Source organism: Cannabis sativa, chromosome 6, assembly GCF_029168945.1.
Source record: "Cannabis sativa cultivar Pink pepper isolate KNU-18-1 chromosome 6, ASM2916894v1, whole genome shotgun sequence".
Classification (NCBI taxonomy): domain Eukaryota; kingdom Viridiplantae; phylum Streptophyta; class Magnoliopsida; order Rosales; family Cannabaceae; genus Cannabis; species Cannabis sativa.
In genome coordinates, this window is record NC_083606.1 from 13817310 (window position 1) to 13832056 (window position 14747).

At 32.0% G+C, this 14747-nt stretch overlaps 2 protein-coding genes across 3 annotated transcripts; both read left to right on the forward strand.

Moving 5' to 3' along the window:
• The first annotated feature begins 1513 nt into the window (after positions 1-1513).
• Positions 1514-7023, forward strand: LOC115724839 (putative clathrin assembly protein At5g35200). 2 transcript variants are annotated; one of them, XM_030654195.2, is made up of 16 exons: positions 1514-1831; positions 2378-2505; positions 2580-2649; positions 2786-2883; positions 3115-3256; positions 3347-3447; positions 3703-3786; positions 3906-3956; positions 4069-4134; positions 4215-4280; positions 4391-4471; positions 4571-4648; positions 5360-5515; positions 5629-5704; positions 5888-6000; positions 6168-7023. In XM_030654195.2, the coding sequence occupies exons 2-16, from the start codon at positions 2407-2409 to the stop codon at positions 6546-6548; spliced, it is 1662 nt and encodes a 553-aa protein (XP_030510055.1). In that variant the 5' UTR covers positions 1514-1831; positions 2378-2406; the 3' UTR covers positions 6549-7023. The 2 variants fall into 2 exon arrangements, with proteins under 2 accessions (XP_030510055.1, XP_030510056.1); XM_030654196.2 differs by having other exon boundaries at positions 1579-1905.
• Positions 7024-11018: 3995 nt separating this feature from the next.
• LOC115724848 (uncharacterized) lies at positions 11019-14374 on the forward strand. The gene is made up of 3 exons (XM_030654207.2): positions 11019-11956; positions 13050-13234; positions 13697-14374. The coding sequence occupies exons 1-3, from the start codon at positions 11461-11463 to the stop codon at positions 14180-14182; spliced, it is 1167 nt and encodes a 388-aa protein (XP_030510067.1). The 5' UTR covers positions 11019-11460; the 3' UTR covers positions 14183-14374.
• Positions 14375-14747: the final 373 nt, after the last annotated feature.

Genomic DNA, 14747 nt, shown 5'->3' on the forward strand with positions numbered 1-14747 from the left:
TTTATGTTTCAATATTTTTTATTATTGAATGGATATGTTTTCAATTATGTTTTGTTATATTCTCGAGAATGATTGAATTGAAAGCATGTGGTTCATATTGTTGTGATCATTGTCTTTTAAATTTATTTGCTTATTGACAATGATATGTTGTTGGCTTAATTCTTTAAGCAAGTTTAGTGACACTTACTTATTTTAAGTGGTGTATGTTTAATTTCACTGGCTTATTTATTAAGCATCACGGTATCAGTGAAATTGAGGACTGATAAGGATATTATGTTATTTTAAATTGATCACATGTTGAACATAATTCCTTACCACACTACTAGACTTATTGACCATGTCGATTTAATACTTTGGTATTTGTGATTATGAATGTCTTTTGTTGAGCTAAAAACAATATGACTGTCGTCATTATCAAAGGTTAAATTGGACCGGTATGTTGAGATGCTATCAGAGAACTATCATTTTTTAAAGTGGCCACAAATGTTTTCCTGTTGTTCAACCCATGAGTCGTTTTCAAATAAAATTATTTTGATATATAATATATATGTATTAAAATCAATGTAGCCCAAGTGGGAGAATGTTAGACTTTTATTTAGGCTTACATTAAATTTTATTGGTTTTATTAAAACTTAGGTTGATTGGATAGTTCTTTGCTGTGTTAGCCCATGTTGTTGGTGATCAGTTAATGGGTTTAGTATCTGTGAGTAAAGTCTAGGTGAAGCAGAAGTGTGGGCTTTTCTAGTTGACTGAAGCCTTTGATGAGCAGGCCCAGCCCAACTAGGGTTTTGTAGCTAAGTCCCCTCCCTAACTCTATAAATACATATTGTCTCATCACAATTGTATACCTTTTGATAATCAGATAAAATAAACTGCTTCTGATTTAGAGATCTAGGGAGGAAGACTTAGTTGATAGTATTGCACTATCAAATTGGAGTAACTGCTGTGGATCAATCAGACATAATTGCTATGGATCAATCAGGTACACATACCTAATTATTATATCTTATTATTGTGTTCTATGTTATATACAAATAGATCTTGGGTTAATTGTTAATTTATATAACACATATTTATCTTTTTAATTTTGATTAAGAAAATTAAAATTAAAGTAAAATAACTTAGGAAAGAAATAACATTCCTTATAAAAATGAAAAAAAATCTTTTTTACTAATTCTCCCATTAAATAATTTAGTAAGCAAATAAACAATTATAAATATAATTAATACCACACATTAATTACGATGCCCTTTTAAAAATATGTTAATGGTTAATGTGAACAAATTCAAAAATATTTTTTTCATGAACAAGCAAATTATAATTGAATTATAATTTCATTTTTTGAACAACAAATTCCATAAGTATTTTTTTAAAAAATAAACAAATTCATAAGTATTGAATGACACCCTTTTATGTGAAATAATAAAAAAGAAATATACTTTTCAACTGCCACGTGGCAATTGAAGAAAGCGTAATTATAAAATAAAAAAAAAATGCGACTACAGATCAGATAAATAACATTTTTTATGAGTAGTGTGTAAAGTTGCAATAGTACAAATTCTTACAAGCCGTATTATGTTCTGACAGGGAGAAAATAGGAAAGAGAATATTACAAAAATAATAATAATAATAATAAAATAAAAAATTCCAAAAGAAAAAATTATTTAATTTAAAAATAAAAATAATTGGGTATAGACGCCGACGACCCAACGAAAAACCAAACCGAGCTCATTTTCTGGTCGACTTTTCTCTGGTCTCGACCCCCCAGCTAACCATTGCCAGCTTTTACTAACTTTCTCTCTCTTTCTCTCTCTCTTCGATTTGGGTTCAGGTGAATCGAGCTCTTTGATCTGTATATGCTTCTGCTATTTTCTCCTGTTATCCTATTCTTTTTTTGTGGTTCAGGTGATTAAGTTTTGTTTAGATCCTAATCTTCGTTGGATTTTCTAGCTAATGTTACTGTTGCTTCCTTTTGTTGTCGATTCTCAATTTTTTTTCTTCTTCCGCTTTATATTAAAGCCATTTGTTTTTTGGTGAAACTTGAAATATGTTTTTTTTAATTCTTTTTTTGGGTGCTGAATTATGGTGGCGTTTCTTTTGGAGCTTTTATGGTATTTAGGGAATTTTGATTTTTTTTTTCGAGTGATGATTTGAGTCAACTCTTAAGTCTTCGTTAGAGCTTTGGTTTTTTATTTTTATTTTAAAACTGTGTGTGGTTAGTGATTAAATGTTATTGATCAGATCTGAATTATCAACTCAGAACATAGAATTCTGTAAATTTGTATTAAATTTTGATCTGATTTTGAGTTTTTCGTTATTGAAATTTGATTTTGAGTTGAAAAATGCTCACAATTTGGTGTTTTTTTTTTTTATATAGGATTTTGTTATTGAGAGAGAGAAGGGAGGATGTCAGGAGGTGGTACACAGAAGAGTTTCCGAAAAGCACTTGGAGCAATTAAGGACACCACTACAGTTTCATTGGCAAAAGTCAATAGTGATTACAAGGTATTAGCATTTTTTCTTTTGTTACAAACTAAAACTATAATGGGTTTTCATCACTTGGTAATAATTTCTTGCAGGAATTGGACATAGCTATAGTCAAAGCCACAAATCATGTTGAGCGCCCTGCAAAGGAAAAACACATCAGAGGTAGATCTCCTTCTCTCTATCTCGTATAGTTGGATAGGCTAGTGTATAGTTATTGTTTCTATAATGGCTTTAGAGTAAGAAGTTGGTAGATTGGAATTCAATTACTGATCCAGTTTATTCCTCTTTTGCTTTGCAGCTATTTTTGCTGCTATTTCAGCTACCAGACCTCGAGCTGATGTTGCTTACTGTATCCATGCTCTAGCCAGAAGGTTGTCAAAAACACATAATTGGGCGGTACGATATTGTGCTGTTATTATTTTGTGTTTGTAAAAGGATATTAGGACAGGGTTTTTTATCTTTGTGATCTATAAGAAGGTTATTGTACATTTAAGATCAGTGAAACTGTTTTTGGTTTTGGGCACTAGCTTTAATGCTTACCAGTACAATATTGTAAATGCTGTTTCTGTTTGTACATGTCCAAAAAAAACTGAATGTTGGTTTAACTATTTGATGGTATGAATGTAGGTAGCTTTGAAAACTCTAGTTGTTATTCATCGTGCTCTGAGGGAAGTAGATCCTACATTTCATGAAGAGCTAATCAATTATGGCAGAAGCAGAAGTCACATGCTAAACTTAGCTCATTTCAAGGATGACTCCAGCGCAAATGGTATATTTTCTTGCACCATGTATTTGCTAAACAAGCTTTTCCTTGAGAATGCTTTAATTATTACTAAATTACTGTGATGTATGCTGCCAGCATGGGATTATTCTGCTTGGGTCCGTACGTATGCCTTATTCTTGGAGGAGAGACTTGAATGCTTTCGTGTTCTTAAATACGACATTGAGACAGATCGTCCAGTAAGAAGACACTGGATTTTCCTTGTTGCTTCTTTCTTATGTCTCATTATTTTAGTGAAATATGGCGCTTCTTGTTAGACTTAGATTTATTTCCTTGTATCACCCTCTGTTAGTTCCAGAGAATTTCATCTCAGAACTTATCAAAAATTATTTCTGAATCAAGGATGCTGTTAGAAGTAACTAGGTCTCTGTTTCTTGTTTATTATTCTCAAGAAATTAGATTTTGTAGACATTTCATAGTATCTTTTGGCGCAGAGAACCAAGGAGTTGGAGACTGCTGAGCTGCTTGAGCAATTGCCTGCTCTACAACAGCTTCTTTTTCGTGTTCTTGGTTGTCAGGTAAGTTTTCTTTTAAGTAGTCAGAGGCACACAGCCAGTTCAAATTGTTTTTTTTTACTATTCCTGAGCTCCTGAATGAGTTACTGATTATCATTAACTGCTGTTTCATTTTTCTACAGCCACAAGGAGCAGCAATCCATAATTTTGTGATTCAGTTAGCACTTTCAATGGTAGGGAACACTTGTAACTGTTCTTTTATGTATGTTTTTTTAACACTCATGATCTATCATTTGGACATTATCGATCTATTGTCTTATGATTGTCTTCTAATGTGCTAAATAGGTTGCCTCAGAAAGTGTCAGGATATATCAAGCTATTAGTGATGGCACAGTAAATCTTGTTGACAAGGTAGGAGACATGATATTCTCCTTTTAAGATAAGAAGCTTGTGTACTATAAAACTTACATGTGATACTGTATTTCTGACAGTTCTTTGAGATGGAACGCCACAATGCTGTGAAGGCTCTTGATATATATAGGAAGGCTGGCCCACAGGTAATTCCTTGAGGAATATTTGTCTAGTGTTCATCTAGAGTTTTTAACTGACTGTTGGTTTAGGCGAAAAGAAGTATCATATTTGCGTTTAAAAATGTATGCAATTTCAGGCGGAGAGACTCTCAGAGTTTTACGAGATATGTAAAAGTCTTGATATTGGACGAGGAGAAAAGTTCATCAAGATTGAGCAGGTTAGTTGTCTTACAATTTCTTCATGGCTTCTATTTCATTGCATGGGCTTCTTAATTCCTTAAAAGCAGGTTTATTGAGCTAGTATTTTCTTGATGTAGCCCCCGGCATCATTTTTACAAGCCATGGAAGAGTATGTTGGAGAAGCTCCCCGGTTTTCAACAGTTCGCAAGGATCAGGTGTGATACCAAAGGAGCATACTGCTATATTTTTCATTGAGTATTAATAAAACCTAGAACAGTACACAGATTTTATACAATCATTGGAAGAAATAAAACATACAAGCAGAGCATTGTGGGTCTACTAATCAGGAAAAGAAAACTAAATATCTACAAATTGTAGGCAGCTTCTTTCCCATGATTTATGGCTTGTCTCTTTACAAAGTAATCTGGGGTAGACTTACCTCCTGCTTGGTCTGTCCAGATTCTTCTGTGGAATTTTTAATTTATGGAGGGGCACTTTAGATTTTCGTTATCACCGATGAATATTACTTTGAAAATTAATTGCAATGACTTTATTTTCTAACCAAGAACCAGTAGCTATCATTGATTCCTATTTGAACAAGAATGCCACTATAGAGTACTAGATTTGGCTTTGACATTGTTGTAAGTTTTGTATGCTACTGATGCTTAGAAAAGTAATCATTACTCAAATTTATAGTTTGACTTGATTTCTTTCTTGGTACAAAGTACACTAATTGAGACCCTTGAACCTTTCTGATAATCTTTTTTTTCTTTTTCTTTCTTAATGATTTTATAGACTAGGAAGCTTTTGAAATGCATTAAACATTTTGTTATGTTCTTTTTTCTTCTATTATGCTTAATAATCCTTTTAAGTTTATAATTCAACAATTGAAAAAGTATCCCTTGGCTTTATATTTAACCAATCAGGATATCGCTGCCCCCAAGGTGTTGGCAATAGAGGACAAGAAACCAGAGGTAGAGGAGGCACGCTCACCATCACCATCACCATCACCTCCCCCACCACCACCTCCAGCAGAACCAGAAAAAGTAGAAGCTCCTGTAGCTGAGCCACCAGATCTGCTGGTAAAATCAAATGTTTGTTTGTCCTTTCTAATAGTTTTATTCTATCACGGTAACTTCGCAATTTGTTGAAGTTCTTTGTAAAGGTGCTTAATTTTTTCTTCTTCTGTTACTAGGGGTTGAATGATCCTGTACCAGATACTAAAGAATTAGATGAGAAGAATGCTATGGCTTTGGCCATTGTGCCAGTCAGTAAGTCTTCTTAACTAACTTTTTTATTTTTTTATGAAATGTGTATAGATTAATGCTTGCATTTGTTGGTAACTCCAGTCCTTTTCAAGTAAACTTGTACTTGTTCTATTCCACAAAAGGATGTTTTTATAATTGCTTTCATTGAATCTTGTAAAACTAAAGACGTCGTGATAATATTTGCAGCTGATCAACAACCATCAACTGCTCCAACTTATGCAAATGGAACTTCAGGCTGGGAATTGGCTCTTGTTACGGCTCCAAGCTCCAATGAAACTGCCACAGCTGCTAGCAAACTGGTACGTATTCCAACATTTCTGTTGAGTTGTAGCTTGTTATAAAATTATGCAATAGGCTCGTATATATAGATATATAGATATATAGATATATAGATATATATAAAAGGTACTGAAGTCAGCTTGCGAACCTTACTTAGCTATACTGACACTTCTTATTGTATTATAAGGCGGGAGGATTCGACTTGCTTACACTAGACAGCCTTTACGACGATGCAATCAGAAGAAACAACCAGAATGTAAGCTACAACCCTTGGGAGCCTGCTCCAGCCGGAGCTGCTCCCATGTTACAACATCCAGTACACGATCCATTTTTCGCCTCCAGTGCAGTGGCTGCACCACATAACGTGCAAATGGCCACCATGGCCAACCAACAGCAGGCTTTCATGCTACAGCAACAACAGCAGCAGCAGCAGCAAATGATGATGATGGGTCCACAACCACAACAATCTTCAAACCCTTTCGGAAATCCTTATGGAGCAGCCACTGTCCATCCCTATGGCTCAGGTATGCCTGTTCAAGCTTACAATCCGTATACAGGCCTTATCTAGAGGTTTTCTTCGAGGAACGTTTTCGTTATCAAGGATCAAAAATGATGTGCAGATTATTCAAAAATGGGATATTGGATGAAGAGAGATGTGTACCATATCTTGTGCATGTGCAGTTGTTAGCTAGGATCAAGATTCTTTCTCAATAAATAACCATAGGGGGAGGAATAGCAATTATTTTATAGTTACATTTGAGGTTGGTAATGATGTTTTTGAGACTAAATTTTTTTTAGACCAGACCCTGCTTTATTCTTGTTGTTTTTATAAGTAGGGAATCTTTTTATTACATTTCTAATGTTTTTCCTTAATTTCCCTCCCTCTTTCTTGGTGTTTTTATTATTTTTTATAATCTTTTATTATAAGGCTTCATATAAATAATAGAAAAATATTTGTACTAAGTGATTGTTTGATACACATTTATGTAATGAGATATTAAAGTTTGATTTGTCCAGTTTATATAGAATACTAGTTTGATTAATGAGATTTCTATTTTGGACAATATTTTGCAATATTATCATTAGTGTCTTTTTTAATAAATTAATTATCATTAGTTGCCATTGTCAAGTTTCATTGGAATTATCTTCAAAATTGATGTGGAGTTGGTTTAACTAACATTCATGGTGAAATATCCTGGATACCGTCTTAAATTAAATGTCCCAAGAAAATAAAATCAAATTAATTGTGTAATTTATTTTAAGTTGAAACTAGTTCTAGCAATAAAGTAGGTTGTTAATCAATAAAATAAATAAAACAAATCCATTATTTATTGGTCATTAGTAGAATTAAAATAAAAGTTAATTATTAAAGAAAGGACATTAAAGATGATTGTAACGTTTTGTTACCAATGTCTTTTCTTAAAAGAATAATATTAACGTATTAAAAACCCACTTCAATTAATGAGATTAGAACTTTCTTGGATGAAATTCATAGTTAAAAAGTTAAAAAAATGGAATTACCTTATATACTGTTTTTTTTTTTAACTTTTTTTGAAATTTACGGTTTGAGTTTTTAAAGTGGTTGCAGCGCTAGTCGCAATAGGAGTTTCTATAAGATTTTTTGTTGCAATATAGGTTGCAGCGCTAGTTGCAATGGGAGTTTCTATTTAGAATTTCGTAAAAAAAAAAAAAAAACTATTTTAAGGTGTAAAAATGAAAAAACCCCAAAAATAATTACTTTAGAGTTACAATAGGAAACTAATTTGCGCTTTGTTCAGCTTTTTACAATAATTTTAAATTTTCGCAAGTTGCTAAATTATTGTACAAAATTAATAATATAATGTAAATGACAGCACAAATTTTTGAACTCATATTTTTAACAGTTGTTTATAGAGGATCATCTATAGAGGATCTTTGATTATTGGGATTAGAACGATGGTTAAATTTATAGCGTATCTATATCGTGAAACATATAGAGCGTTCTATATAACTAAGAGTGCAATTTCAAGTTCTATAGTGGTGCAATGAGGAATTAATAAGTTAGAGAATTTACTTGGTAAATTTTAGATCGGCTTATTGGAAGCTCGGTTATATAGGCTCATGGTCCCCACACTAGTTGAGACAATATTGCTTGTAAGACTCACTTAATTGATTTTGATTAATCAATTATAATTCCAAAATTAGACTATGTCTTATTTATGAATTTTCACTAAGCTAGGGCTTAATTGTGAAGAACAGAAATTCTAGGGTTTATTTGTTAATTAAGAGACTTTGTTAAGTCTAATTAATAAATATGTTAAATGGCAATTTTATTTGATAATTAATTTTAATTATTAAATAAATAGTTTTGGCGTTTAAGTGGTTGAATTGGAAAATATGGCATGTGTGAGAAAAATAAGATAAATAGTTGAAAAATGGTAAAATTGCAAGTGGTGGGCCCACATCCTATGGCCAGCCACATATGCATGATTTTACCATTTATTTATTAGTTTTTTAATGCCAAATAATTCAAACCTAAACCTAGATGGATTCCTATAAATAAATAGTGATGGTCTCAAATTGAAAGAGGATGCACTCAAGCCTTTCAGTCAAAATTTGAGCCTTCACTCCTCTCTCTCATATTCGAATCCTTCTCTCTCTCTCTTTCTCTCTTCAATTTCGAATCGTATAGTGATAGAGTACATGCCCACCCATAGCAAGTTGGTACTCAATCATAGTGTGTAAGACTGTAAAGAATCCATTCAAGTGAAGGAGAATCGGGCTCAGATCTTGGTGATACTCTGCTACAGAAAGGATACAAGGGTTAGAGACTTGAGCGGAAGGAGTCATTTAATTCCGCTGCAACCAATGTAAGGTTTCTTGAACTTCATGTGATTAAATTACATTGTTTTATAAATTCATATTTAGGATAATAAATAATATACATGGTATTAAATCTAGATCCTGATAAATAATTCCCAACAATAACAATATATACTAATATAAAATAAATTAAATAATTAAATTTTGAATAAGAAATTATTTTAATACCTGAGAGTTTTAAGAAAAATAACTAAATTATTATTAATCCTCAAAATAATTAAAAAAATAAAAAAAATTAAGCTTTTAATATAATTTTTTTTAAGAACTTCTTCATTTTTACACTTCAAAACAGTTTTTTTATATATATATTTTTTACAGAATTCTACATAGAAACCTCTATTGCAACTAGCGCTGCAACCTAAATTGTAACAACAAATCGTATAGAAACCCCTACTGCAACTAGCGCTGTAACCACTTTAGAAACCCAAACCGCAAATTTGAAAAAAAAGTTAAAAAAAATAGTATATGGGGTAATTCCCCTTCTTTTTATTGGAAAGAATATATACTGTAGATAAATTTTTACAACTTTATAATTTTTTTATTTAAGATATGTTTTTTTTAAAAAAAATGAAAATTGTTCATCAATGACTTCAAAACATCTATACAAGAAAAATGCAAGTTAAGCCGTAAAGTAGGGAAGCAATTTAGGTCACGATACGCATATTTGACATGAACAAGACTCGAGATTTTATGAGTTTGACACGACGACACGAAAATTTTGCTACTTGTATTTGTCTTTTATCAATTTCTTATGTTACGGGTTGTGTTCCTGTCTGTCATCTAAAATAAATTTCAAAATTGAACATAACACCATGATGACATTAAAATTAACAATTTAGTTTATAACCCGCCAACACGATATGCAATTTTAAGGGTTCGACACGACACGAACTTATTCGAGTTGTGTTCGTGTCTGTATTTTTTAATTTTTTCGTGTCACGTGTTGTGTTCGTGCCAGCAACTTTTTAATAAATTTAAGACTTCAGCACAACACGAACACGATACATTAATTTAAATATGAGTTACTTAATTCTATGCTTATTTAAATATGCGTTGATATATACATATTAATTTATATTTTATAATGAATTATTGTACTAATTAAATTTATAAAAGAAAATAAATTTAAGAAAGACATAAAATATAATCTTTAGAAAATATATTTTAAAAACGGTTAATCCTTAACAAGCATATTAAAATAAATATATTTTGAAAGTAACATACTAAGAAAAAAATATTTTTCGAAGAATATGAAAAAATAAAAATTACTAATTAAGTGTACTAAAAAATAAAATAAAATAACCATTAAATTTAGTTTCTTAGGAAAAAAATAAAAAATAAAAATTAAAAAGACAATAGTGTAAAGACAAAAAAAAGTGTAAAAATATTACTAGGTAGTAGGGATGTTTAACAAAATTTACAAACCGCCCAACCCGAATAAGCCGCCCAAACCAAACCGAATAAACCGATAAAAAATACAACCCGAAATAATACAATGAAAATCCAAACCGCCCAATGAATATATTGGGTGGTTTACAAATTATTCTAAACCGCCCAATTAACCCGAATAAACCGAATTAAACCGATTTATATATTTTTATAGAAGTGTATATATTATATCACATTAATTACATTTATTAGTTAAACTATTTTGTATTTAAAGTTTAGACATTTTAGTATTTAATTTAAAACTTAGACTTTATAGTTAATAATTTTTATTGTATTTGGATATTGAAGTTAAAGTTTAAAATCTCTACTATATTTTATTACTTTTTTTTAATTATTTTATTTAATTATTTTATGTTTACTCAATTATATTTATCTTATATTAAAGTTCTTAAAATTAATTTAAATAATAGTATTTTTTAACTTGAAATATAAATAATATATTTTTATTTTTTTAAAAATCTAATTATTTGAATAGTAGAAACTAACAATAATAATTATAAAAAAAAATGAAGAACGGTTTGGACGGGTTAACCCGATCAAACCGACGAAATCATTGGGCGGGTTGAACTTTCTCTAATTTTTGATTGGATGGGTTACGATTAAATATTTACAACCCGATATTTATATTGGGTTGATAAAAATATGCTATAACCCGACTAAAACCGACGTACACCCCTACTAGGTAGGTTTCACTATTATTATCACATTTTCTCAATATAATCAAGGGCTAAAGAAAAATCTTCTTAAAAAAAGAGAGAAAAATGTAAAAGAGAAAATCTTAATCAAAATGAAAACATTCCCAACAAAAACACTACTACCATAGTCGAAAAGCAACGGAAGGAATTAAAAGAAAAATTACCCAATTCCAAAAGCATACACACTTAATTGGAATTATTAGGAACATTACACCCCTTCCAAAAAATTAAACTGTATATATTTTTTAATAATTAAATTTATAAACAAATTCATTGAGGCAGATTAGACACAACAGAACACAGAAGTTTTTCTTACTCTTTCTCATGTTCTTAGTGAATTAATTCTTCATCCCAAAAAAACCCAAATCGCTAAATATGATTTCATGATATCCTATCCTCCATAAACTTCTATGATTTACAAACCCAGAAATAAAAATAAATTAGAAAGGAAAAGGGAGCCGAGAGATTATCCAAATGTCTTGGCTCATCAAAACTCTCCGATCAGACGATCCACAAGATGCCACGTCATCTCCATCGGAGGAGAATCCTTTAACGGGTGAGTTATCGGTGATCGGCCATACCATTGGCCGGCAACTCCGCGGCGTGGCGGCGTTTCTTGCTCCTCCTCCTGCTTCACAACCAACCACCGGTGCCCAGAGTTTGCCAGAATCAGAGAATGAGTCGCTGGATTTGGTCGGAATACGGAACGATCTGGCGGAGATCGGCGGGAGCTTCAAGAGTGGCCTTAATCTTCTGTCTAGTAATAGTAACAGAGCGGTCAGTGGGATCTCTAAGTTTGCTTCGAACTTGTTGCAGTTTCAGGATAAAGCAGAATCAGAAGATGAAGATGATGATGATGATGAACATGGTGGTGGTGTGCCTGGGATTACTGACGAAGTTCTTCAATTCGTGACTGAGATATCGAAGCGACCCGAATGTTGGAACGATTTTCCTCTAAGACTCGATCATGGTAATAATTACAACAATATAAATATAATCAATGCTTAACTGCAATGCTGGTTGATTTTTGTAGCTGTGGAAGTCAAACATTCAAAGAATTTTCTTTGACTCTTTGTTCTGTCTTTCTTTTTTTTCTAAAAAAAAAAATTTAATAACTGCATATTTTTAGGCATAATTGGGTTATCAGTGGACAAAATGGAGTATATGAATTTGGGAATTGGGCATAATTGGGTTATCAGTGAGCAGAATGGAGTATATGAATTTGGGAATTGGGAGCTGTGATGGAAGAATATTTAGTTATGTGGCCTGGTCAAGTGGTACACTGATAATAATGCATAATTCTTTGAGCGTTTATTATTATTGTACTTGCCATATACACATTTATGTACTCAGAGAGAGAGAGAGTTGCTAACTTATGATGTGTTGGGTGTCTTTTTTATTTTATTTTTTATAGTTCATTCATTCTATGAGATTTCTTATCTCTTTTGTGGGTTTGGATCTGTCAGTTTTCTGCATTCAGTTTGAGTTTATCTCATTCACTGAATCATCTATTGGTTTTATTGTTGTTGGTTCTTGCTCACTGACATTTCAGGAGCAAAAACCTATAGCAAATGATAGCATGCAAAGAAGAAAAAAAGGGAAGAAGGTAATGCATAATCGTAGAAGTAATTATTCCTCTGAGTTACCCAGTATAAAAACCAAGAGCGTTTTGCTATTGTTTTCTATGGGGTTTGTATGTTAAATCAATGGAAGGATTTGTTCAAAGGGTATTAAGACCTGAGCATAAATATTAGATTTATCATGGACTATTGAGGAGCTTTGTTCAGGAAATATAATAATGTAGCATTTCTGCATTTGAATCTAAATGCTCTTTGTTATCTTAAAATTTTCTGTTACAGCTGCCGCGTTATTTCATGTATCCTCTCTTGCTTTGCCTTAAAGAAAGTTGGGCTAGAGTTTAAAACACAAGATGATGAAAGATATTTATATTTGTGTAGCTGACTTTTCGTGCAGATTTATCTTTTCACTGAAGAAATTGGCACTTGTACAAATAGTACAACTGTGGTCTTTAGGTTTTTTATTTCTGTTTTTTTTTAATGCAGAATTCGGCATGTCTGATGCACAGAGAGAACATGCCTCAACAATTGAACAGTATATTCCTGAGTTTGCTGCACTTAGGTTAAGGCTTTGCCGTTCAATGAGCCAAGAAATTTTTTGGATGGTCTATTTTATATTGCTCGTTCCTAGACTGAGCGGACATGATTTTGAGCTTCTTTCCACTCCCAAGGTTAGAGATTTTGCTTCACATGTTTTCAGTAAAGATTGACTTTTACTAATGTGTAGGTCCTGTGGTAGCTGATCTATATATGCTTAATGCTTTTCAATCATAGCGTGCTCATTATATGTGTTCATCTCCACATATGAGTTGTGTTTGCAACTTTACAACTTCATGCAGGCATTTATCTTTTCTTCTTGGATTTTGAAGGCTATGAGCTTTCCTGCTCTAGGATTGACCAACAAGTTTGGAGGGCCTTTTATCAATAAATGCCATGGCTTTCATTTTCTGGAATTTGTTGAACAAGTGAAATAATGAATGTCATTTTTATAGAAGTTATTTAGTTGTCACTGGAATACTGCATCATGTTTATTTAGGTCCCATGTTGCAGCTTTATGGAAAAAATTTTAAACTTTTTATTTTTTTTGTGATTTTGTTTTTCTTTTAGTAAAGAAATGTACCGTTTCTTTGCAGATTGTTGAAGCAAGAGATGTACTTCTGCAGAAGCTTCAAAAAAACAGAGAAGCACAATCAGAGACCTCTGAGAACTCTGAGGTCCCGAATGCATCTCAAGGTCCTATCCAAGTTAGCAAAAAAGAAGGGAAGGAGAATCCATCATCAAATGTCAATGAAAAGTTTGAAGTTTTGCCAAAAGAACAGCCAGAGGACAAGGAAATTGTCCACTCGAGCGGCTCAGCAGCAGATTCTACCTCTTTAAAGTTTGAAACTGAAGATGACATTTCATTCAGTGATCTAGAGGATGATGACAGTGAAGTTTCTCGTAAATTATCGGAAGACAAGCGAGGTCAAGACGGCAGAAGTTCTTCGGCTAATGAATCTAATGATTGGGTTCAACTTAGTAAAAGTCCAGAGGCTCGAAAAAATTCCACCCAATCAAGGGAGAAAGATTCAGAAGGTGAGGAGTCAAGTGACTGGCTTAATGTTGACGACTTTGATTAACTGATCCGGTACTTGTATAAATATCCCAAATTCTTGTAAAGTGTTTTTTTCCCCTCTTAATCTACTCTGCAAAGAATCAATTCTTTTTTTTTTTTGTTTTACATAAAAGTGTTAAATAAATAATTGAATCATGTTTACTTCCAAACTCTTCTACTATTAATGGCATTGATTAGATACCGTGCTATTTAAGTCGAGGAAACGATCTTAGTGTACATTAGTTGAAATTGTTGTTTGTTGAAATTGAAATTCGATCCATCTTATATGTCTATGTGTTGCATATTCTCAGATTACTAGGGACTCGTATTGCTCAAATATTGGTAATAGTGAATTAGGAGTGGTGTTGTAAATATTCATACACAAAAATCTATTCTACTACTTTTTTTCATTTTTTTTTTTTTGAAATGGTAGTGAATTATAATTTTAAATTATAAATTATACAACATATAAGATTTTTATTTAATTCTCTACTCAAATACTGAACCTAAAATATTATCGAAATGTAGAATGTTAACATATAACAAATATGGGCAAATGTGGGAAGAAGTAAAACTTATGGGGTTAAAAA